At 40.2% G+C, this 25,306-nt stretch overlaps 1 protein-coding gene across 2 annotated transcripts in view; it reads right to left on the reverse strand.

The window, feature by feature from the left end:
* The window catches only part of LOC129782547 (mothers against decapentaplegic homolog 4-like), a 29,115-nt gene extending 5,300 nt beyond the window's left edge, over nt 1–23,815 (reverse strand). The window contains exons 1-11 of one of the 2 annotated variants that reach the window (XM_055792941.1): nt 23,471–23,814; nt 13,170–13,535; nt 12,093–12,267; nt 11,639–11,668; nt 9,863–10,078; nt 7,952–8,071; nt 7,710–7,820; nt 5,854–5,904; nt 3,621–3,804; nt 2,447–2,615; nt 1,048–1,186 (exon numbers count right to left, since the gene is read on the reverse strand). In XM_055792941.1, coding sequence (XP_055648916.1) covers nt 1,048–1,186; nt 2,447–2,615; nt 3,621–3,804; nt 5,854–5,904; nt 7,710–7,820; nt 7,952–8,071; nt 9,863–10,078; nt 11,639–11,668; nt 12,093–12,267; nt 13,170–13,418 — 1,444 coding nt within the window. In that variant the 5' untranslated portion in view covers nt 13,419–13,535; nt 23,471–23,814. Of the gene's footprint in view, nt 1–1,047; nt 1,187–2,446; nt 2,616–3,620; nt 3,805–5,853; nt 5,905–7,709; nt 7,821–7,951; nt 8,072–9,862; nt 10,079–11,638; nt 11,669–12,092; nt 12,268–13,169; nt 13,536–23,470 lie in introns of both variants that reach the window. The other variant, XM_055792942.1, reaches the window with a different exon arrangement.
* Between the last annotated feature and the right edge of the window lie 1,491 nt (nt 23,816–25,306).

The following is a 25,306-nucleotide window of genomic DNA, read 5'->3' on the forward strand; positions in this document are numbered from 1 at the left end:
CTGCGTTTCTTCCAATTAAATTTTTTCTCATCATTCTGCAATCTTGAAAGGGTTCTGAAATATAAAACTCCTTATAATAAAGCAGACATGATGAAACCCAATGTCTTATGTGATAACAATGCACGAAACCTTATTTAAGAAATATAGTCAAAAAATATTTATTCCTGAGGTTTGCCAAATGCTGCATTTTCAGCATAAGAACTGTGACTGACCATCTGCAGGAAACTGGATGAACTAATTACATTGCTTGCATCTAATAAAATAAAAAAGATGAATACAGCTGGCAAACTTCAGATTGCAAGTATGGTTAAGAAAATTTAAATACATCCTCCAAAATGCCTTCAGCAATTTGTAGGACAGCTGGAGAGTCACATGGCAACACAAGGAATCCAGAAAATACTAAGGCACATAAAGCAGTCTGAGACATGTAGGTACTCACACTTTTAGAAGTACTTGGGTACAATTTCAAGGATCTAGAATTTAGTAACTAAGAAAACTCTAGCCCAGAATAATAAAAAAAATAAATAAATAAAAAGAGAAAAAGAAACACACCCTCACACTCTCTTCTTCCTCTTCTCCAGAACTGTAATACTGACTTCTATACCTAGTCAAGGACTTGTTGCCCAGTAATCCCTATTGTTTTGAGTAATATTTTTATGAACTTAGATCTCAAAGGTAATTTTTCAAGCTTGGGCTAAGCAGCCAAAAGTATCTCTGCTTAAACTCATAGGGTTATGCTATCTGACCTTGTATATAACATGTTTTCTGTTGTACTGCAACACTTCTTGCAGTACAGTAAGTACCCACTTTCATATCCAACGTTCCCTGAAGGCTACAGAGTGAAAACTGGTGTGTGGAGCAGTAACAAACCGAATGAATACAGACTTACCTCGATGCCACCCCAGCCCCATCTCACCCCAATCTTACTACCTCATTCCAAGTTAATTTGCACCATTGCAGGGGCAATGGGTGCAGTTATGAGGAGAGCTGTGGTGTTTGTTTTCAGGTACGGAAAAAAAGAGGAGACCAATCAGTTAATGTACTTACTAATGGCTGGGGCTATTCCACCTACTGATCCTGGTCCAGGGATGTTTCCTGCTACTGCTGCAGCTTGAGCAGCAGCGGCAGCTTGGGCCGTGGCAGCCTGCTGTTGCATCTGACGATGACACTGGCGTAAATCAAACACCTTAAAAAAAACAAACAAACAACAACAAAAACAACCTGAACTATGTAGACTTACCAAAATCAAGGAAGGAAAGAATTCCTCAGCTCCCATCCCCAATAATCTGGACCTCTCTGCTCGCCCAAAGCAACTTCTGTGGTCTCATCATGCACTTGGGTAAAAACAAGCCTTCCCTGCTTTGCTTAATTTCTAACAGAAACGGTCCATTAAAGCTGTTTCTGAAGAAACTCTTCTCATATGACATTATTACCACCAGCAATACCAGAACCCGGCTGAGCTGAGCAGGCTAAAGCATATTCTATGCAGAACTGACTGCCTGACCACAGTCTGAAGAGTGCCACAGGCTGATATAATCCCAGCTGCTTAGTTAAATCCCAGAATCTCCAGAAAAACAGGCACATAAATAAAAATGGGAGCCAAGTCCTGCTTCACTTTGTCAGACTTTAATCTTCTTCACTGCTTTAGTGAAATATGTCAGTCTCTTTAAAAGAAATACCAATAATTGATAAGGTTTCAGCAGCTAGGTTTCAGGTTGGTAGCATTTTCTATCTTTGTGATCAGGCTCAGCAGTAATATCTACAGGAACTCTGTTCTCATACTAGAAAGCTCAGACACAGAAGTCAGTGGGGTTTCTTTCACCTTCATTACACAACCTGTCTGCAAAACTGAGGATTAAAAAAAGAAAAAAAACAAAACACTCCAAACTTCAAACAGTTTATCTCTAATTCAAGAATTATTTTTCACAAGTGTGATTTGTCCTAAATAAAGCTTCAAATCTGGCAGAGGCATGTCCAAGTAAGAACCTCCCAAAAATAATTTGTTTCCATGCAACTTTCTGCAACCTCTGGATCACTTCACATTCGTTAACACTAACACACACTTTACACTTCTACTGCATTTATACACACTTTCCTAATTTTTCTTGTTTTGGAGAGAAAGTAAAGAAACAGATAACCTATGCTAAAAATTTTAGTAGCAGTTAATTTAAAACTGTAAGGCTAAAAGTAGAAAGAACTGCTATCAAGACTGTGACAAAATACAAAATCAGTTTCTTTCATAGTATCTAGATAATACTTCAGAGTTTAATTTTAAAAAGTCATCTTAAGTGACTTGTCAAATGGAGGAGGTTGTTTTTTTTTTTTTTAAAGGAGAACTAAAAGGAAACTGACATTTATGTCAGTGCCTCATAGCTTCCCTAACATTTACAAGAACCAAATGTATGCTATTTCCCCCACAATTTTCATCTAGGAACGTCAAACCAACCTTTATATATGCACTTGGGTAAATCTTGTGAACAGCATCCCCTGGTGCACGCCCTGCTTCTCTGTCCAGGTAGTAACTCTGAACGAAGACTGCATGGTCACTGAGGCATCTCACCCACACATCACCTTCTCCTTTGCACTCCAACTGCACCCCTTTACCTATGTGCAACCTTAAAAAGAAAAACAGTTCCAATGCACCTGTGTGTACATACTGTAAACAAGACCTTTACTAAATAAACCATGAACAATTCTCCAGCACTCAGTCAGTGGTGCTGCCTTAATTTACGCTCCACTCATACAAGGACCTGAAATTGTAGTTATTATCTTAGGTGTAAGTCAGTACATAGTCACACAAAATCTGTAAAGTAAAAAGCCATTTGTAATACCATGTAAAGAGCTATGGGAAACACAGAATAGAATGCAAAACCAATGATTTTTGAGTAGCAGCTACTGTACTTATTGACAATACAGAGCTGGGATGCCAAACACATTCAGCTCTGTTCAGAAGTGTAAAATCCCACAAGTATTCCAGTATAGAAACATAGTATAGAAAATCTAGTACAGAAATAGTACATACACAAAACCACATTTTAATGCAGAACTGTATGTTCATTTGAATCTCATTACAGCAATCTAGCATTTTGATCACCACAACGCAACATTCCTGAAGACGTGGAATCATTTTCCTCCTCTTTTTTTCAAAGAGGGGAAAAAAAACGTTGCAAGATTGCTTCGGTTCTCTGTGCTTCCACATCAAAGCCTAGCTCACGTATGGTGAGAATGAATGAAAATCCACTAGCTCTTTATCAACCTTCCTTTGCTCCTTTGACAAATCTATATATTGCAGTTATTCTCACATCACTCTCTGGTGTGGAGAGCTAATATTCAGCTTGCATACATAATGGCACGAGTTGCTAATTTTATCCTTGAAGGCGCAGCCTTTGAAAGCCATGAAAAGCAATGCACTATTGCAAAGCACCGAAAGTCTTTGTTACACAGTCCACATTTTGAATGCATTACAGTCATGGCCTAGAAATATACACTCTGCTACACTTAATTCAGTTAAAAGAAACATACCAGACTTGTCATTTCAAAAGGGAGGCACATACTAAAGGCAAAACCAAATGATTATCAAATACCACAGAGAGCTGGGGCTCTGGTGATTTGCAGAATACCTTGCTCTTTCAATGGCTTCTGTTCTATGCACGTTGGAAAGCTGGCCCAGGCAAAAACGGTCTCCTCCAGAAGGATCCACATATCCATCAACCGTAACGATTGGACAGCTTGAAGGGACCTTAAATGTTTCTCCAACTTGCACGTCCATTTCAAAATATGCGATTGAACACCAATATTCTGGAGCTAAAGAATATATACAATTAACTGCCTGAAAGGCACCCCCCCCCTCCATAAACCCATTCCAGACAATCAATTAAGTCTTCTGCAAATGCATTTGTCATAAGCAAGTTCAGATAGAAAAAGACATGTCTGCTAGCACAGAGAAATACCACGTACTACAACAAACACTGGCTTGTCATTTTTTCTTTGAGCACACATCAACACAAGGGTTTGTTTTAGTTAAGATCTTCTAAGTCTTTGAACTGTTTATAATTCCAGGTAGATTTTTTAAGCTATCTGCATTCCTACACCTTATAGCTCGATTTCGCCCTCCTTTAGCATAAAGGAGTAATACATACATGCCTATTCATTGCTAGGCAGATATAAACTAACTCTGAAACAGATCTGGCTTAGGATACAAGAGTAACCACTTCCCAGGTGAAAGCAGTTTACTCTATCCTCCCTGCAAAGCAAACCAGATTTGGAAAGCAGGGCAATGGGGGAAAAATATCAAAGATCACACACTGATCTTGTCTGCACACAAGCAAGTCAGTAATGGGATAAAACAAGGAAGTAGAACAAAATGGCATGTTTTAATAGCAAAGAGGCACCTTTTAACTCATACTATTTTAAAAACAGGCTACAAAGGAAAGATGGTACTTAGAAGAAGCTACCATATGAGGAAGGGAAACCCTGACTCCCTAGAGCATGCTGCTGAAGCCTAAACACTTCAAATAAGCAAGGAAACCTGACAAAGCACACAGTGATTTTGTACATGTGTGTGTGCTGCTTGTGTGCTACCTGGGAGTAACTGGCTTGTCCAGCCGTCTGCAGGGTTTGTTGTGCATGCTTTTAAGTATTAAGAGTTTCTCTCTTCAGACACATTAAAACCTGAAGTTGCCACAAGCTTAAGTCGCTGGGGATTTTGGGACTCAGCACCTTTGCTGACTACAAGGGCCAATTTCCACAAAACAGTTACACAGCTGACGCTGAAGCAGCTTGTTGGGAAGGGCAAAGAAAATCAGGACTACAGTGTACTCAAAACAGGGGAAATAGAAGAGCTAACATGACAGGACCTAAATACCACAGCCTGATAAGCCAACAGGAAAAAAAAAAAAGTTCTGCCAGTGCTGTAAGTGGTACTCGTTCACTACAAACAGCAGGACCCAACAGCACACCTACTTGTCTTAAACTGTTGTTCTGTTTTCATTAGAAAAGAATAAACCTGTGCCTGAATTGCTTTAAGTTTTTTATCGTCACATAAATACTCATGTCTGTGAGGACTGAATAGGGTGAAATCAATAGGGTGAAAGAGACATACTAAATAATACAAAATACAGTTTAGCTACAGTTCAGTTCAGCCAGCAATTAACAACCGTTTATTTCTGGTACTGTCACTGGCCAATGAATAAACAAGTTAAAACTTTTAGGCTCTTCAACTATGCAGCTCTCCCTGTGCAGGCAATAGCTTTGCTGTTGTTAAAATCAGAATACCACCTTGCACCTGCAATGGAGCTAGCTTGTACCACAAGACCAGACCTCCTTAGTTCCATGAACTGCTACCATTAATGAAGACTCCTAAAAAGCAAGCTTCTGCGCAAAGCTCCAAAGAGGAATTCGGCTCCAAAAATACTAAGAAGGGCAATAACTGTCTTTCAGGGTATCTGGTTGTCACAATGGACTTCTAGATTACAGATTCAAGAGGGCTTTGGTGTGACCTAAGCTCCATGACATTTCTAAGATGGTAAAAATTTGTACAACTTCAGACACCCTACAAAGTTTAGAATCAAGGACATTCAGAGTTCAGACACCTCCAAGGTAGGCATCAGCTCAGTGTTAGTTTGAGGATTGCAATCTTAGGCTGCAAACTGAATTTAGATGCCTGTGTCACCATTCCAAAAGAGATGTCTGAATTCAAAAGACCACATCACAAAATAGTTCCTCTCCGTCCCATTTTGAATATGTATCTCACAAATTTCAGAATACTTGATACCAAGAAAAAAAAAATCAGAACTGTCAACAGAAATGTATTCATTTCCATGATATTAGCATTATATATTAGACTTTACTCACCAGGATGATTTGATATAGGCGGCTGGAATGCAAGTTCATTGTGAACTGGCCCTTTAAAAGAAAACACGCAATTTGTTTTACAGGAGGAAAAATAAGGTTTTCTTTCTTGTTTTCCTATGAAAGAGAGACTTGTGAGGATGCCAGATGCTATAAATCCCAGTAATTTCAGAATCAACTGGCCAAAACTGACAGGGGAGAAAGATGCCCACAGAAGAATTACACTCTTAGAGGTTCCTAAAAATTCAGTTGAGTTGAGCAAAGAGCTCCGTTAGTATCCCAGGAACAAAGGCCACATGCTGCCCAAGCCTGACCCAGCTCCGGGAGAGAGCAGAAACCAGATGTAGTATGGAGATGTAATAGAATTAGGACTTAGGCTTCACATCTACCCCAAGTTAGACAAGGAGAGAATCACTATATAGAGGCGTGATACATATCAGCCAGAAACCACGCTTCGTTAGTTTCATCGATCACAGAACAAGTTGCCCAGCGTGCTGTGGACTTGACCATAAGAAATACTACCTGAAGATGGAAAAAAGCCCTAGAGAACTCATTTTCTAAAGAAAAAAAATACTGAATACAGTCCTGTTATCAGTCAGTTTATTCTCTCTGCTTTTATAAACTAACTAGGTCCCTTACAGGCAGCAGAGAACAAGAAGGAAAGACTTAAACATAGTATTGTAAGGAACAGCAGCTTTCGCAACAAGTTGTCAAAACAGGCACAACGTTGGTAGGTGTCAACACATGCAACTTTCTGAAGTGAGAAATGGCAGCAGCCAAGAAAAGCTCTATGTGGTATCACCAGCCAGTTACAAATATTAATTATGGAAAGAAACATGCACTGAGAAACGTTTATAGAGTATCTACAGCACCACTGAAAGTTTTTTTACATTCTGGTATTTCTAACAAATAAGTGGGATACTAACAGAAGAAAATAACAAAACTTAATAACCGTATCTAATCCACAATTTTCTTGATAGATACAAGCTGAAAAGCCATTCTAACATTAACTCACAGTATGTTCTCCCCTCCACTAATAACAACTGTTACAAACAGGTGATCTGCTTAACTACTGTATTAGGAAATAAAGAAACGTTCTAGATTTTTGCCACAAAATTTAGAAAAATTTTAATTTGGGTGGGGGTTTTTTTGCACCATATTCTTATAATGCACATTAGCATGCTAGGCACAGTAGAAATCTGACCACCTTTGTTTTTTGCCTTCCCATCTCAAGAGGTTGTGGTTCTATTTCGCAGATGAAAAAGATTTTCAAGTTTGTGTGCCAAATGTACTCATGAACCAGGCTGTGGCAAAACTCCTTCACTGAGAAGTACTTTACTGCATGAGCTGTCACAAAGTTCTTTTAAACTGGCTAGTGTACCTGGACACACATCTTCCAAAGCTTAAGGTAGATTTTTACCTCATTAACACATGACTTCAAAATTTCTAGAAAATAAAAACAGCCAGGAACTTCCACATTTTGAAAGAAAATGATCTAAACAACACATTCTAAATCAACTTCCTTTTTTGCAAAGGAAATATTTACTCTAAGATTGCAAAGCTTTAAAAATAGGTTTAGAAAGGAAAGGGTAGTTTTGTTAGGTATAGTAAGACATCTATAATATAGATGGCATCACTATAGCTATTTGAATTTCCAATCTCTGCTGCTTTAAGGGAGGGAAAGTCCATCAAGCTCTTTTATTTACCTGTCAGAATATACTAAACACAGTAATGGCAGTTCTATAACAAAAAAAAACAACAACAACAGGATTTGAGGTTAAAGAATAATCACAAATGAGCCCTCACCGTTCACCAAAACTGAAAACGAATTGAGTGATTTGGAAGCGTGCACTACTTACAGTAGTGTCCAGGATGCATAGGTGGATGATGCTGAAGATGGCCATTCTGGTGGTGAGGTATGGTAGGTGTGTAGGCTGCCGTCCGACTTCCAGTCCAAGTTGCAGTACTATCTAGAAAAAGAAAGGAGCGGTTAGTTTTTAAGGGAGTTTTTCCACATCTCGCTTCTAATCCTCTATTTCTCCTGAACATTTGGAAACTGGTTTTAGAAAACTAAGAAGAGTGCACATATGTATATACTCACTGTGATGGTAAGTAGCTGGCTGAGCTGTAAACCCATTCTGCTGAGTTCCTGGCTGAGGCCCTGAAGCAATCTGTAAGAGTCCATCACTATGGCTACCTGTCAATATACTGGTAGGTTGACCTGGTAAAAGAACACACTACCTATTCATGAACATTCCAAAATTTGAATTAAGAGCAGCTCAGCACTATTGGGTAGGAAAATACACCCAACTAAGGGCACTGCAATACACAGTTCCTACAAGTCTGGTTTCAGTACTTTTTTTTCCACCCACCAGAGTGTCCTAGGAAACTTGAAGCAAGATGCTCTACATCAGCTAATTTTGACTCCGACACCCTTAATATTTGAGGAGTAGAAGTATGCAGAGAACTCTGTTTATCAATTGCATCTTTGTTCTGTTTGCATCTCATTTTCCGATTTGAAAGGAAAGAAGAAGAGATGTCACAGGTTTTACTGAATAACACAGCTGGAGTAGATTTGGTATGAATCCAAACAGGCCAACAGCAGGTCCAACAAGTTGCTTTTTTTCAGCATAACTACTGTTCCTAAGGAGGACACTTGCTTAAATGTATGTTCCTCCAAAACATATTGAACAGTACTTGATTTTTTTGAATAGAGCTGCATACATCACTGGACTCCTTCCTGAGAAAGTCACTAGGATTTTTATTTTTTTTTTTCCTCCCAAGTAAGTATTTCAAGAATTGTCTAAGCTTTAAAGTAAAACTACAGATATTTCAGAACAGGTTAACAGAATTTGATTTTAAAAGGCTTCAGTTCAGCCATTAACACTAAACTGATTGGCAGTTTCACAAGTACACTTGCACTCTCAAACCAGTGTGGCTAGCAGAATTTAACACATTGAGAACTTGAATTAAAACCTAAAAATGAGCTTTTTTTCCTGTTGACTTGGCCCCAACAATTATAGCACTGACGAGAAAAAGTTATTGACTATAAACTGTTGTGCAAAGGCAAAACAATTAAACCACCTATCCTTTTTTCTCTGCTGGAGACAGACATTGTATCTCAGCTTGACAAAACCATCATTAGTTTTAGCAAAAAAAGTTGTCAGCTAAAATTAAAGAACATTATCAAAACACCACGCCACCATAATTCGAATTCAGTAACACGAAATTCATTATATTCACATGTCTTCTGATATTAAAGTGACAAAGACTATGTGAAACCCTTCCAAAACTTCAAGGTTTCCCTACACTGGGGCTGCAGGATGCTGCGTACCTAACTGCTTTACTGTCCTGCTGGAGTGAAGTGTGAGGTTTGCTATGTCTGATATTGGTAAACCAGACTCTTCCACTTGGACCAGATACACACAGAGAAGAAAAACTTCAACGCAACACTCCAACGGACTCACGAAAATATTAATTAAGGCTGTTCCTTTGGTGGTACAGTGGGCTGTTATAAAAATAATCAAGTTAAAACTGAAAGACTCGTTTTGTCAGCTGTGGAACACTAAAGAGTTGCCTGAAAACCTCTCGACACTGCCACCTTACAGTATATCTGTTTGTTGGCCTGCTTGCTGTTGTAATAAAATAAAATTCTTCATTCCTACAGCAATTATTCCAGTAATAGCCACAATGTTTTGCCAGTGGTCAATTATTTTAACATTGGAACACTGAACCTTGGGCATATCCCCAACAGTCTTGTAACACTCACGTAGTGCAAGCCCCACTGAAAAAAGACTGGGTCACCAGGAAAAGTTACTCCAGTTCTGCTCCGAGTTAAAACCGTATGTTAACACTTACAAGACTGTCTAGATCATATTGCCACAGACTTTATCAGCGTAGCATGGCAGCAGCACAGTTCCACTGCAAGATCTACTTTGGCAAAAATGAGTAGTTATCTTTGAGCTTTCCTATTTTCACAGTTTAGGATTTCATATAATCTCAATGATCTTACTTGTTGAAGCCACAGGAATGTTGGGAAAATTAGTGGTGCTGGTAGTGCTAGCCTCAGTAGGAGCTAACATGGCTGGGGTGCTATAAGGCTCTGTAGATGCCCTGTTACTTGGTGGGTGTTGGATGGTTTGGACTGAATGGCCTTCAGCAGAAGACAATGATGACTGCCCCTCATAGTCATGAACGTATTCGTCTTTCACCAACATGCTTGATGGAGCTGTGAAGAAGCAAACTGTTAAACATGCAAAGCAAATGTATTTTCAGGATTTCACTACAATTGCACTGCTACTTTCAAGCAATAACAACGCTATTGAAACTACTGGGGGGAGGATTTAACCTATATAAACATTGCTAAAGCACTCCTCTAAATTACAAATAAACACTTCCAAGTCAGCAGCAGGAAATTTTGAAGCATAACTGGATGGAAAAGCAAACTATTTATTCTGCTTACTGCTATCAAACAAGCAGTTTAGTCCCACAGTAGCAGACTCCAATAGCATTTTGTTTTCTAGTCCATCACCGTGTGGCTGGACATGGTTAATAAAAGGGAGAAACGTGCTTTTTGTCAAACATCTAAATTATATCAATGCTAACAAACCAATTCCTAGTACACATGTTAAGTACACACATAAAGCTCCTATGAACAATGTAATTCATTAACACAGCACAAAAAACTTCATGCACCCCTGAAGTAATTTGAAGCAACTCCCATCCAAATTGACTAGAAACATCAAATTCACATTCAAAGACAATCCACATAAAGATACCATCGCCACTAGAAGAATTTCTTTCTATATATCCTATTGAGCAAGTTCAAGTAAAACTCACTACATTAGCTCCCATGCTCATTTTTAAAGTAGCCTTAAATGTATTAAGATCTGGCAGTAATTTTCTGTTTCCTGCTGCAAAAACAGTAGCATGACAAGGAAACACTTATGTATTTAACTGCTGGCTAGTAAGCTTTGATCCTGTACAAAAGGATCATTTTACAAAAGACACAGGTAACAACACAAATTAGCAGAGATGAGCGCACAAGTTAAAAAACCCTAAACCCGACAAACTGTTAACTTCACAAGTTTTAAGTCATTTTTGCTTGAATACTTCTAATAATGTGCTAAACACTGAATTACCCAAATTTCCTTCTCTATGAATTTCTTCTGGAAGGAAAAAAATGAATTTTGAAATAAAGAAGTTACCAGCTGCACAATCTCAGATTTCTGAATCACATCCATTGGACATTTAATGTCCAATTTCTCTCAAGTTTCAGAGAAAGCAAGAAAATTAGACCGCTTCATTCAAATGCATATTAACTACAGAATTTCCATTGTTTTCTTGTTAAACTACTTAAGTCACAAACATCTATTATTCCTAATTCAATGAATTAGTACATCATACAGGTGCACATGTTTTTGGGTGTTTGGTTTGTTGGGTTTTTTTTAATTAACGGCACTCAACAGTGAGGTGGTGGGTTGGTTTTGGGTTTTTTTTTGGGGGGGGGGGGGGGGGTTGGTTGGTGGTTTTTTTTGTGGGGGTTTGTAAGTTGCAGGCAATGAAAACAAAACACACCTACAAGCTGAGCTGAAGCCTCAATTTAGAGAATATATCAATACTTGCCTCATATGCTACCTAGCTGGTTTTCCAAAACCAAAGACACAAATGCATTTCCATCTGCTGTCTATACTCCCTCCTAAGGAGATACACAGGAATAAACTGTGTACACACTGAAAAGTTTAGAGTTTGCGCCCACAGAAATTTAATAGTAAACAGAACTACTTACCAGAACTCTGTAGTGTCAGTCCTGAGAGATCTTTAAAAAGAAGAAAAAGAAAAGAGGGTGTGGAGGGTTATATACATCGAGATCTGCAATGATTTTTGAACATTAAGTTTATAAGCCTTTAGAAATCAGTCCTACAGACTCTACATATTATACCCCCTCCATTGTAACACAAGTCTCAATGCTAAGTTATTCCTAGGATACACATTAACTGCAAGAACTGTGTGCAAAGCCAACAGAAAGGCTTAAACAAAAGCCACAAACTGTTCTTTCAAATCTGAAATAAAGGCAAAAGAATAATTCCATTAAGAAGATGGACAACAGCATATGAGAGTAATTTATAATTAGATCATTAAAAGTTAATGTTTCTAATTTAGGCCTGTATTTCTTACACTCAAAAGGAAAACATCGTACATTTCATTCCCACTGTTCCATTTTAAATCAAGAGTCTACTTACCAATGCCAGGTGATACTACACGCTCATAATGGTAAGGATTTACACAGACACTGTCACATTTTAAGTCAAAAGCATACTGACAATATTTAACATGCTTGAGTTCATTTTTATGAAGATCAGGCCACCTCCAAAGACGAGCGTAAATCACATGAGGGAATCCCTTGCGACCAGCCACCTAAAAAATTAGACACGGAAGTTGATTGGGAAAGTAGCAAGACATTTCTCTTTACTTAGCGAGGAGCAAAGCTGGAAGAGGACAAACAACAACATAACCTCTCTCCATCATCAAAATATGAAAAAAAAAAAGGTAGTGTACAGTTTACCCAAGTTCTGTACTCAACAAATAAATTTCTATTAGGGTTTTGCTACGGTTAAGTCAACACTGTGATTCTTAAGAAAAAATACTGGATACAAAATGGCAGAAGCAGAATTTGTACTTAACGTAGTATGTATGGTCACCTTCTCCACCATGGATGATGAAGGAGCTTTGCCCCAGAAGAAGAGGAATGAGGCACTAAACTATACTATAAGAAATTTACAAGTAGAAGAATGCCAATCCATTATACTGAAAAAAAAAAATAATATATATATATATGCTTCTAGGGTATACAGAAAGCTAGCCAGCAAACAAGACATCTGTCCTGGAACAAGGAAATCGCTATTTATATACTGACAATATAAGGCTAAGATAAATCCTCAGTGCAGACTCCTTGGAGTACCTTAGCAAGGGATCTTAGGTCTTTCTTCACACTGCTGACCAACACAGAGCTAACAGAAGCTTGTAGTGAAAATACCAGGATAAACAGCCGAATTTGTTACGTGACCCTGCTTTTTACTGCCACACACACACTCATTTAGAACGGCTGATCCAATGCCTTCTGCTCCTTTTGGAAAAAAAATATAAAAATAATCAACTACTGCAGCAGTCCAGAGCTCCAACCACAAAACATACCTACAAATGTGGGCAAGGGAGGCTGCAAGAAAAGAGCTACTCTTCCTGAACACTCTAGGATCCTGTCACTCACTTTTGCTCCAGCTTCACTAGGAGGAAAACATCTGATTTTCACTTGTACTAACCTGAAGCCTCCCATCCAGCGTTCTCTGTATTGTAACACACTTGCTAGGATGAGCTCCATTTGTGGTTATAGCTGTAATCAAAGAATCCAATTCATCTTTTTTCTCCTTTAGCTTTTTAACTAAACTTTCAATTGCGCGTTTTGCAAAAGTTTCACTCTCTCCACCTTGTCGATGGCACATCAAGCTGTGAACAATGCTCAGACAAGCATCATTACTTGTTGGCGTGTTAGTAATAGACATATTGTCCATTTGTCACAGCTTTTTCTTTCAGATCAAATGTCAGTTTTGGGGGCTGTTATGATTTTCAAGCTGATGAACAAGAGATGATCCAAGTTAAGTGTTAGATGTACTGTCTCTTGGTAAAACCTAGGAGGAAAAAATATCTACATTAGAATTGTTTTTAACAAATTGCAGATCATGTTTCTCAGGAAGTCTGTGGCTTTTTGCTTCTTTTATTTTCAAGCTAAGTGCAGGATATTAAAAGCACATGAAAAACTGCATTGCTTGTCCCATGATAGCTAAAACATGCTTAAGACACTGCTTGCACAGTTTTAGATATAAGATTTTTTTTTCCCCCTAGCAACAATATTTAAATAAAGATTATAGTTTATACACATGTACACATAGTATGTACATATAGAAAGGTAGGGATTATTAGATGAACAGGCTCTGAATCAGGAAAAGGAGAACAGTGACAATGATTTCCTATGTTTTATACTGGTAGGATGAAACCAAGTAGAAGTACTGACTGGGAATCAAGGGGATCAATTTAAACAAAATTTGAATAGTGAAAAGCATGAATGCACACTAGAATCATCTGTCACCTTTAGTTAATATTTCTGTTCAAATAGTTCAGCTATGTTCTGACCTCATACTAACTCTGTTTCTCTTCTGTACCTCGCCATTAGCTTAATACATGTTTATGTATAGTAGTACTGTGTGTATCTTTACATATTAAAATCCCAACTAGCACATTTGTCTTTGTTTGGATCCAGCTTCTTCTAGATCAAGACAAATCAACTGAAGTCACTAAAAAAGCACTTCCAAACTGTCTCAAACAGAACTGCCTTAATTACACTACGTATAAGATATGGAATAGACCCTCCTAACACATTTGGCCTTTAAACTCCATTTGCTAAGAACCTGCAGTGATTTTCTGGCCATGAAATCATCACTCCAAAAGCCAAGAGACCTCATCCTTTTGAAGTTTCCTTTAATTCACAAATTAGAAGAGCTAGCCTGATTTTCTCAGTTCCGAATGAGCTAATTACTACACTTTGCTTTGCTTTCTCCAGAAACATAGGACCGCAGGTTTCGTGCGGTCACAGAAAAGGAGTCTAATGTTGTCAAAAAGCTACTTTGGTTCTTCAAGCAGCTCTGGCTTCAGGTAGTCATCCACTAACACCATTCTACCAACTATGTGCACTGACTTTAAAACACTGGCAGCAAATACACCTAAATGATTTTACTGCATTAACATTTTCTGAGTAAGCTTAAAATATAAGCCTTTCTGAAAATAACATGTTTGTCGTTCTTGGCAATGTAAATAAAGTATATTTGATTTTAATGGTTAAGGGAAAAAAGTTTCTTCATAGTATCCGAGGAACACATCCAGTCAAAGACCTGCTACTGCACTGGAATTTTCCATGTTATTAGAGGTACAGTAGAGGCAAGTATTTATTGGAAAAAAATGTGTTGCACAAAAATGAAGGGGATGTTAATTTAGAAAGTTAGCACATCGCACAAATTACAGTGTGAATGTATGGCTTCCCTTCTTGTAAAAGAAATATTGTAACAGAAATCCAGCACAATTATAGAAGGAAACAAAGTCTTCCCTACTTTATATTTTCTCCAATTTCAACCTGAATACAACATGCTTTGGTATACTTGGAAAAAAAACCACATTGCAAATCCCCCCGCCTCCATTTTCAACAGTTTTCTTCTTTTGTAAGGATGCTTCTGGACCTAATTTCTCCCAAAAAAGAAGAACAATTACCTAGAAGTTTGAGTAAGATCATTTTACCTAGCTATTAAAAGTTTCTCCCTCAACACTGGTTTTTTTTGCGCTTCAACTCAATAAGCCTCTTTTAAAAGAAGTCAAGCTTAACCTGCCAGTCATTCTCCATGGCAACCTGTGTTACCGAAATCTCGGACTGAAGAACTTATCGACACCAATGTGATGTAGATAAGCAGACACTTCTTTATTAACGGCCGGGTGCATGAGCGAGTCCTCTCACGATCAACGCACACCAGGTCCCAAAATCAGATTCCATATATAGAACTTATTCATACATATTCATTAATTATTCATACATAATCGTAACATTTCCCGTAAATCATCTACATACTCTCCTCCTATATCCGATTGTGCACAGTAAAGCTTAGAAAGGTCTAGAAATGGGTCTAGGGTACGATTTGGGTAGGTGGTATATGAGTCGGTGGTCGCGATCTCCCCCTGCCGGAATTACCTTTTACTAAAGTTAACAGTTTCTTGGCAGGTACCTACAAGCTGTTCCAGTCGACTCTCCCCAGTTCCCATTAATCTCATATTCTGACATTTCAATACACCTCTGCGTACAGAAGACTGGTTAAATACAATGGAACCTTTCAACCCTAGAGTTATTGCAATAGTTCCAGGCCCTTCTTCTAGCCTTGGTACAAGACATACAAAAGATTCCATAACGTCTCTTATTGCGTAGATGCAAGTTTCCTATTTATTTTTTTTTCCTTAGCCTTCTACATTTTAATTCTATTAAATGATTTTATAAAATCAATTAATTAATCAAATAGAATCAATCAATTTTAACTTATTAACTAATCGGTAACACCTGCACTCACATAAATCCATAAAATCGTGCCAGCTAAAACAGAATAGAGCATCATTTTCCTTAAATATAAAACAGCATCCCAGATAGATATGCATAAGTAATCATAAATAAGTGACTTGAGAAAGCTATTAGCCAGGAGAGTTTTAAATAAAGAGATACTTAAAATTAGACAGGCAGCTCTATCTTCTACATCCCTAAAACCATGAATGAGAATTTTGCTTGCTGACTTTCGGAAGACTAAGAGCAAGCAAATAAATTCTTATTTAAGTGGAATGATCTTCAGAAATGCTGAGTCACCCCTCAGCTGCCACTGTGCTCAATGGGAGCTTCTGACTGTTCAGCATTTTTGAAAGCTGGGCCACATGTTTAGGATTTTGAATACTGTTACACACTGTTGGTGCGTAACTGCACGCTAATTCAAAAGCCTCCCTTTAGAAGCCCCATCTGCAGAAATGCTGTATTTAATCTTGCCATTTTCATCCCCAGAAAGAGGGGGTGAGGTCAGTAGCTATCAACCTGGCACGTATTGACAAAAGCTGTGACGTATTTCTTCCAAAGCACCAGAAGCATTACTGTATTTTGCAGACAAGCCAAGTTTTTATGTGCCACCAATTCAGTTTCTCACAAAATAGCTCTACAAGCCTGAGTCACACATTCAAGAGGTGCCTTCACACCTTCTTACTATATTACTTTCATGTGTGCAAATAAAAGCAAAATGCAATCTTAATGCATTGCATTTTTAGAAGATGCCTTTGAAGATAAGGTCCCAGCATGCCCTCAGACATGGAGTGTTAGATGTTCTGCAAAACAGCAGCATGCTTGTGTGATTGGATATTTCCTTGATGTGAGCACGAAACCTCAAGTTCATTCCTTAGCACATCGCCCGCCCAAGGAGGTGATCCCACATTACAGCTCAAGCTCAGATTTTTAGTGGAGCAGGTAGGGCCAAATACACTGAGCAAAGATCTTCTACTTCCCTTCTAGCCAGGGATTTCATGGAAACAGAAATGGGGGAGTGCACGCTTTGGAGGAAAAGAGGCAGAGAGAAGAGACAGGGAACATGAGAAAAGCAGCAGCAGGAGACAGCACTTGTAGTAAAGTTCTCAGCTTCACCTACCAAAGGTCAAAAAGGTATTTCTCTCCCTTTTGCTATAGCGTGATGCAAGCAGAACACAGAAGGGGGGAAAAGTTAAGATTGCCAGGTAATTAGAAACACCTTTGATGATCTGTGGCAAACATGCTGCTATTTCAGAGAAGTGATAAGTAACCATTAACTGAAATCCTTCAAGATTGATGCAGACTTGAACAAATACATCCTAATTCTTCCATACATACTTCCCCACGGCCACCTTGCTGAAGGGTAAAGTATCTTTTTAGCCTGTGCAATGAAATTCAAACCATGAAGCAGCTGTCTAAAATTAAAAATGCAACACTGGTGCCACATGCCTCATTTTCATGTCTGTGGATAATTCTGCCAGAAGCGGTTACCTGCACAATATAAACAGGTTCTAAAAATACAGGCATCCATAACAGTATGCTACCTCATAGAACTAAAGTCAAATATATTATTGACTTATCTCCATGGAAGTAACATTAGTGAGCTCTCACACTAGTGCCCTCATTGCACTTACATTTATCTTATGAGCAGGAAAGCAAAATAAACACCGGACTGACTCAAACTGTTCCACTGTTCTCAGATCAACTGCTACTACACTTTCTCCCTCAAAACAGCGATGATTTTACTAGCATGACTACAAAACAGAGACCACATTTAAATGCTCAGCATCTTCTGCAAAAGCTAGCTCAGAGACCTAGAAGAGCTTTCCAATTTGTGGAAGCAAGGTGCTCCTGATCAACTAGAAAAAAAACTGAGCAAAGTACAAAAAGCTGATGAGATCTCACCCAAAGGGATAACCAACGTATTTATGGAACAGAAAATTAATATTCCAGCTTCTTTGCCAGTATCTCTTCAGCTGCACCAGCAAGATAGTATCATCATCTAGCACAGCTTAAGAACAAGTGCTTTTACATGCCAAAAACCGAGGGTAACAAAACCTGCACAAGCCATGACTTCCAAATATTTGCAACAACTCTTCAGGCAGCACACAAGGTATTTAAGAGATAGGATCATTTGGAAGGCCTCACATGACACCCGAGAGTTGCTGAGGTATATTCCAGTTTGAAATTCTTCATCAGAAAAGCATCCAGACACATACAGATGTAGGCAGACATGCACACAGTCTGAAGAAGGTACAAGGGGTTTGGAAAAAGAAAATGAAGTTTTTCTGCTTTTCATGGTTAGAAAAAACACATGGACTTGATTTCCTTGCTTTTACAGAGGTATTACTACAGTCATACAGAAACTCAACTGAGACATAAGAGCAAAGGCTGCTAAAAGAAATACAAAGACTCCCATCTAAAGCCTTGTCAGCATGCCCTAGCCATTCAGTCAAGTCAATTTTTAAACTTACCTGAAAAATCCCTTCCTCCAAACAATTCCCATTACCAATACTCTAACATGGTTGAAATTTGCTGAGGATTTACAAATCCAGATTTCTTAAAAAGAACTCACATTCTTTTCTACATACTAAGAACAACCTTAAATGAATACTTTTTACACTCACAAATCACTTATCTTCCCCATCCCTTCCCACAAAAGCCACACTTTGCAATTTGGGGAGAACGATCGATCCCAAACAAGGAAAGTGAAACAGAACAAGGTCTTAAAAAAAAAAATAAATTAGTCTGGATGAGTTTGGTACAATGCTCTGGGTGATGCTCTGTTTGTGTTGAGAAAGGAACATACTCTGAATAATTACAAAAGGTTCCACTGAATGTACTCTGAATAATTAGAAAAGATAAGGTGGGCACCTGAAAGAGATAAGGAGACCATCAAGTCAGGAAATCATTGAACAAAGAAAATGGAAAGGTCTACTCCACCTAGATCCCACCTATTGTGAATGGAATGATTAGGTGTCAAAATCAAATGAGTATGTATGTAAAGATGTTGTGTAGCCTCTCAAGAAAACTGTAGAAAATACCTAACTTTTCACTGAAAACTCGGGAGCTAGTTTGTCCGGTACAAACCAGCTAGCTCCCCAACATCGCACGAAATAAATACCTTTGCTGCTTAAAGACAAAATTGGTCTTTGAGAAGTTACTCTGTGCCGTTTTGGCATCAAAATAAAATAACACGCTTACACAGACAAACCAGGTGGTTATGGATGGAGCTGGAAGTCAGGGATGTAACCCAAAGGAATATTATGATCCAGGCAATCAGCAATCCAACAGCTTGGGCAAGATGGTTAATCCAGACCTGATGCTGATATGATACACTACCCTATTAATTTACAGTAGGGTTTAAGCCAATCGCAGCTGCAGAGGGATCAAATTCACCAAGAAACTCGGTCTAAAAATGTGACAGTCCAAATGCCACTGGATAATTACTTTAAGACATGGGCAAAAGGCCAAAACCCACTCCATGTCACTTTCTTAGCATATATTTTATTCATTAAGTTTCTACAGCAAACTAGGTATTTTCCAAACAAGAGACAATTTGAGACTCTTTGGAGACAGACTTCACTGTTTGCAGGACAAATTACATGAGAAGTACCATGACTAGGAGTGATCAAGTAACACTTAGTTTTTAAAACTAAGATGCTAAGAATTGTGAAGTGTTGTATTTAAAGGGGAAAAAAATATTTTAAAATGTAGTATAGCCTTGACACAACTAGAACTAGAGTTCCTGGAGGTGTCAGGGCAGCAATGGCCCTTTGAAAAGCTTTTGAAGGAGAAAGGGAAGCAGTCTTGCAGATCAGCTCAGAAAAGAAGTTACGGACACAGACACGGCACTGAAGGTCTGGAGATGCGCTGGTGGGAAAGGCGGATAAACGCGGCAAATTGGGGAGGCAAGGGAATGCGCAGCATATACTGACACACCAGAAGCAAATGAAGAACGCAAGATGGATTTGCGACCGCATGCACAAGAAGCCTGAAATAAACCGTTGTGATGGGAATCCAACCAGCCTGCAAAGTTAAAATCAAAGAAGAAAATTTACACGTGCTACGTATCAGATGACACATTTGGGCCTCAGGAAGCCTTTTAAACAGGGAGAGATTTGCCATCTTTTTGTACAAACCGATCAGACAACAGTCCTGTGTCACCTCAGAGCATTTCAAATGACCCTCAACACATGAGCGCTCTAAGTCCCTGCTAACTGAACTATTCTGAATAATAGGAACACAGATTTTGTGTGTTTTATGAGAACTCATAGCAGCAGTTATGCAAAAATGCTCTGTGATGCACATAAATACGTAAGCCTGAGAATTTTTAGTACTGGTATATCCACGTAATGGCTGGTGTTACAAACACATACAGGGATGCTAAAGACAGTAACATCAAGCAAGTAAGCGTGCCTAACAGCCTTCACCAGGTACAATACAGGATTTCTATCTATGCTATGAATCTTAAGATAATTTGGCCATTATCCATTGTAACACACTGTAGAAGGGTCTAAGCAAGTCAGCAAATTTGCAGGCAAAGTATCCTTCGTGATGAGCCATGACTTCAGTGAGTTACCACTATGGTCTTAAAAAAAAAAAGCTCCTAACATCTGAGCGAAAAACATATTTCCACGTTGCAAATATGAAGGTAATTTCTTGAAAAATGTATCTAAGATAAAATAAGAATAGTTGAGCTGTTTGCTTGAAGCTGCCATTGATGCTCTGGGAGCACGATTTACCAGTAACAGCCATGCCAGTCACAGATTTCCAGCATTTTGATAGCAGGCAGTAAATGCAATGCTAACAAACTGGCTAATTAGAATAGCATACAAATTAACATCTTGCTAGAACATTTCACATGAATAAAGGACAAGTAAGGCTCTTGCATAAACTGTTACCTCCAAAATTAGACAAACACAAAGATGTCAGAAAAGCAGCATACACATTTGATAGCTTTTAACCACCAAAACATTACTCCAGAGTTTTGCTGTTTAATAATGCAGTGGTAGAAGTTTTATGATAAACATGATAAAGAAAAATCAATAAATCAGTAAAACAAAAGGCAGCTCATGATTTGATGAAGATATAAGTGATTAAACTGCAGATACTTTCCAGCATGTTAGACTCTTTTCTGCTTGCCCAAAGGGTGAACAGGAAAAAAATGTTTGTAGACATAAGAACAATTAGCATTAAAGAACAAGCGAGTACTAAGAATGTACTACACTCACACTGTTCTGTACAGTAAGAGCTAACATTCCCGAGAATACTATTTTTGGGCGTGTATCTGAATCATCAGTATCAATTCTGCTCATCTCACTGTCAGTAGCTACAAAAAACCTGAAGACGTGACAGCATAAAAGGAACTGGAGAAGAGTTTTAAGACAACTCTGAGTGGCAATTCTTTCATCCTACCATAAATCCATGGTTAAAAAGTATGAGCAGCCATTTCTTTGTGAGAGAAACTGATCTAACTGCCCAACTGCAGCACTCAGCATCTTTAGTCCTCTCAGCTTCCACCTGTACACTTCAACCGCTTTCAAAAGCGCTTTACAAATGCAACAGACTGATCCTATAAATGGAGCAAATGTTTCTGCTGCACACGGTTCGAGGGGGTTTAAATCTCGTTCAAGAAATGCTTACAACAGTAAAAAACACATCCAAATCCTTATCTTGTCTTTGAATGCATGGGGGACAGGACACAGTGAAAAAGGTAGCGCTACTATGCTGATGTGACCACATACACACACGTTATAAATCCTAGAAAGCTGCATTTTTCATTTTGGTTCCCCTTCCCTCTCTCTACTTTTTATTTTTGAGAAAGTATGCAGCTGAAAAAAACACTCCTCTTTTCAATACAGGCTTCTGTATGGTCAGAGAAGGAAGACCACTGCACATTATCATGCCATGAGCGTGGGAAGTGCAGTAAACTACACTGCAACTAGATCTATTTCCACAACGCAGATATACATGCCTTGCACTACCTCACCTCCCAGAGGGCACCCTTTGCGTCCCCCCTGAGCAAAAGGTCATCCTCTCCTCATCCTAGCAATTCCAGCCCCAACCAAAAGTAGAGTTTTTCACAAGGTTAACAACATAAGAAAACAGTCCTAAAATTCCAGCAGGACCTTAACAACAGCCCGGCGAAGGCTGCTCCTCACCAGGAACAAGCGATCTGCTCTCAGCACCTTTGTTCTCTGCTAAATCTGTTGATACCCTCTCAAACCTCATATCCCTATTGCGTTCGCTGCACTTGAATGCATTATGTAAAAGAGCCATCTACTTAAAAAAGGAATTCTAATCAGTTTGATACACTTACTGCTTCTCTTTAGGCTTCAGCTCTTTGAAATAAAAGTTTCCATATCAATATTAAACACGCATGCTTATGCAACAAGCAAATCAAAAGAGGTTCATGAATGCAAAGTGAGAAGAAGAGAAGAAACTCCTTCCAATAGCAATCCGACCAAGATAAGAGGGCCAGAAGGACAAGTTGCCTACTTATCATGACGCTGGAGTACAAAAACATGTGATGTTTTAGAGGGCAGTACAGCTAATTCAACAGCCTTGCATGGGATTACCTACATTACCGAACAAAGTAACAACAGTACAACAGTCTTAAAATTGAAAAGATGACAGTTATCCCACGGAGTCTGAAATCACTCCTGCCTGTTGACAGTGGCACACCATTCTAAGACCAAGATAATTTGAGAAGTGGTGGCAAAAGACACCACGATCCTACCCCGACCGTATGTGTTTGAGAACACTTGGTTTGCAGTAGTACAATTTGGGCTCCGAGTAATAACACACCTAACCCACAAGTAGATTACCCCAGAAATTAACCAGCCTTCGGCGGTAAAACCTTTTTTAAGACTCAACTACCCAGCAAGTCACAAGCCTCCCCAAAATCCCACACCCCCAGCACCGGGGATGGGAAGGAAGAGCAGGAAAGAAGGAATAATCTTAAATTCACACCCCCGGCGCCAAGCAGCCCCACGCTGCCCTGGCAATCAGTTAAAAGCACTGTTTTCTGTTACGGCAAAGAAGATGGCAGATTACAAAGACCTAAATACGAAGCGGCTCCCAACAAAACCATCCAGGGCATTTTCCAGCGTGTGGGAGAGAGCAGGGAGAGTGCGTTCCGCACCAGCAGCGGCGGAGGGAAGTTGAACTGGGGACAGGACGGCTGGCCAGCCTTTACCGGAGGGCACAAGGGTTTGCTTTTTAAAAATACCACTAAAAGTTTAGGGGCGGCGGGATTTTCTTGTTGCTGCCGAGGGGAAGCGGGGGAGGGGGGCGAGGGGCACCCATCGCGGCGGGGCCCAGCAGAAGCCCCCGGGGGTGGAGGGGGGCGCTGCCCCAGCTTCCCGGAGCGGCAGCCGGCCCGTCCCCAGCGCGGCCCGGGGGGGGGGGGGGGGGGGAAGGGTCGCTGCGGGCGGCCTCGGCGGGCGGGCGGGAGCCGAGAGCGGATGTTACCTGGGCCGCGGGCGGCGGCGGCGGAGCGGCCGCTCTCCGGGCGCGGCCTGTGGCTGTGGTGAGGGGCGGCGACAGGGAGGAGGAGGAGGAGGAGGAGGAGGAGGAGGAGGAGGGCCTTCCCTCGCCTCAGCCGGCCCCGGTGCGGCGGAGCGGGCCAGGCCTCCGCACGCCCTCCCCGGGCCGGGCCGGCGCTCACAGGCCCGCGGCACGGGGTGGGGGGACACACGGCCACCCCTGTCACCACCCCCGACACCTTCTTGTTGTTGTTGGCGGTGGTGGTGCCGCGGCTCCGGCCGCTCGCGCTCCGCGGCCGCCGCCGCCACGTCCAGCCACCACCGCGCATGCGCGACATCCGGGTCCCACACCCACGCCGCCGCCACAGTGAGCGCCTCCGCGCCGCCGCCACTGCGCCTGCGCGCCCGCCCACCGCCCCGCGGTTGGCGCGCTGCCGGCGGCCGGAGAGCGGCGCGGGCGGGCGCGTTTGGGGGTTATTTTTGTGGTTGGCGGCCGCGGCGCTGCGCCGGGAGGCGCGGGTAGTGCTCCTGGGACGGGACAGCAAGCACGGCCATTAAAAAGGCGCAGCTCCGAAAATGCAGCGCGAACAAACGCGCAGGTGCGCAAACGCAACGCCTGTAAGGGCAAAAACCCGACAATGCAATCCCTGTAAATGCACGGCCCCACAAATGCAACCCTCAGAAAGTTGGAAGCCCTGCAAATGCAACCCCAACAAATGCACAGGGCCACAAATGCAACCATTCTTCCATTCCTCATCATCTCATCCAGCAAAAGCAAACTCTCCAAAGGAATCCAGCTGAAAAGAAGAACACTTATTTTAAATTAGCAAGTTACATCTTTCTACCTTTTTAGTGTTGGACCACCGTTCAAATACAAACCAGAAAGGAAAAGGTGCATGAAATACCATATCCACTGCAAAATCCAATATATTTTTGCTAAATTAAGTGGATTGTTTCGCAAGGTGCTGGGGTGCTATCGCAGCTCTTCTGATAAGAATGATGGAAATTTAAAAAAATTGTTATATTGCCATACCAAAATTTCCTGCTCACGTTATTGTTACAGAATTGCTAATAAGTTAAGATTGATAGACTTTATTTGATTTTATGAAATCATTTTTAATAGAAATATAGAGGGATAAGAAATATATTTTAATGAAACTTATAGTTGCACAGTAAAAGCTGTTATGAAATCCTTTGTACAGTCCCGTACCAAGGCCAGAAGAATGGGCTAGAATCATTGTTTAAAACTTAGGTAATAAATTTAGGGTTTGAAAGGTTTCTTTGTATTTGACTAGTCTTCCGTATGTAGGAAGTGTATTGAAATGTCAGAATATAGGATTAATGGGAACTGGGGAGAGTCGACTGGAACAGCTTGTGGTTACCTGCCAAGAAACCGTGAACTTTAGTAAAAGGTAATTCCGGCAGGGGGAGATCGCGACCACCGACTCATATACCACCTACCCAAATCGTACCCCAGACCCATTTCTGGACCTTTCTAACCTTTACTGCGCAGAATCGGATATAGGAGGAGAATATGTTAATGGTTTTTGAGAAATATTATGTTTATGCATGAATACTTAATGAATATGTATGAATAAGTTCTATATATGGTGTATTTTTCTGAAATTTGGTGTGCGTTGATCGTGAGAGGACTCGCTCACACACCCGGCCGTTAATAAAGAAGTGTCTGCTTATCTACATCACATTGGTGTCGATAAGTTCTTCATTCCGAGATTTTGGTAACAGTTTTTGGCGACCCAGATGGGACCTCGCTGAAGGAGACCGGAGGAGTCGGGGACCTGATCAGTTCCAGCCGGCACTG

This window comes from Falco peregrinus, chromosome W (genome assembly GCF_023634155.1).
Source record: "Falco peregrinus isolate bFalPer1 chromosome W, bFalPer1.pri, whole genome shotgun sequence".
NCBI classification, from domain to species: Eukaryota; Metazoa; Chordata; class Aves; order Falconiformes; family Falconidae; genus Falco; species Falco peregrinus.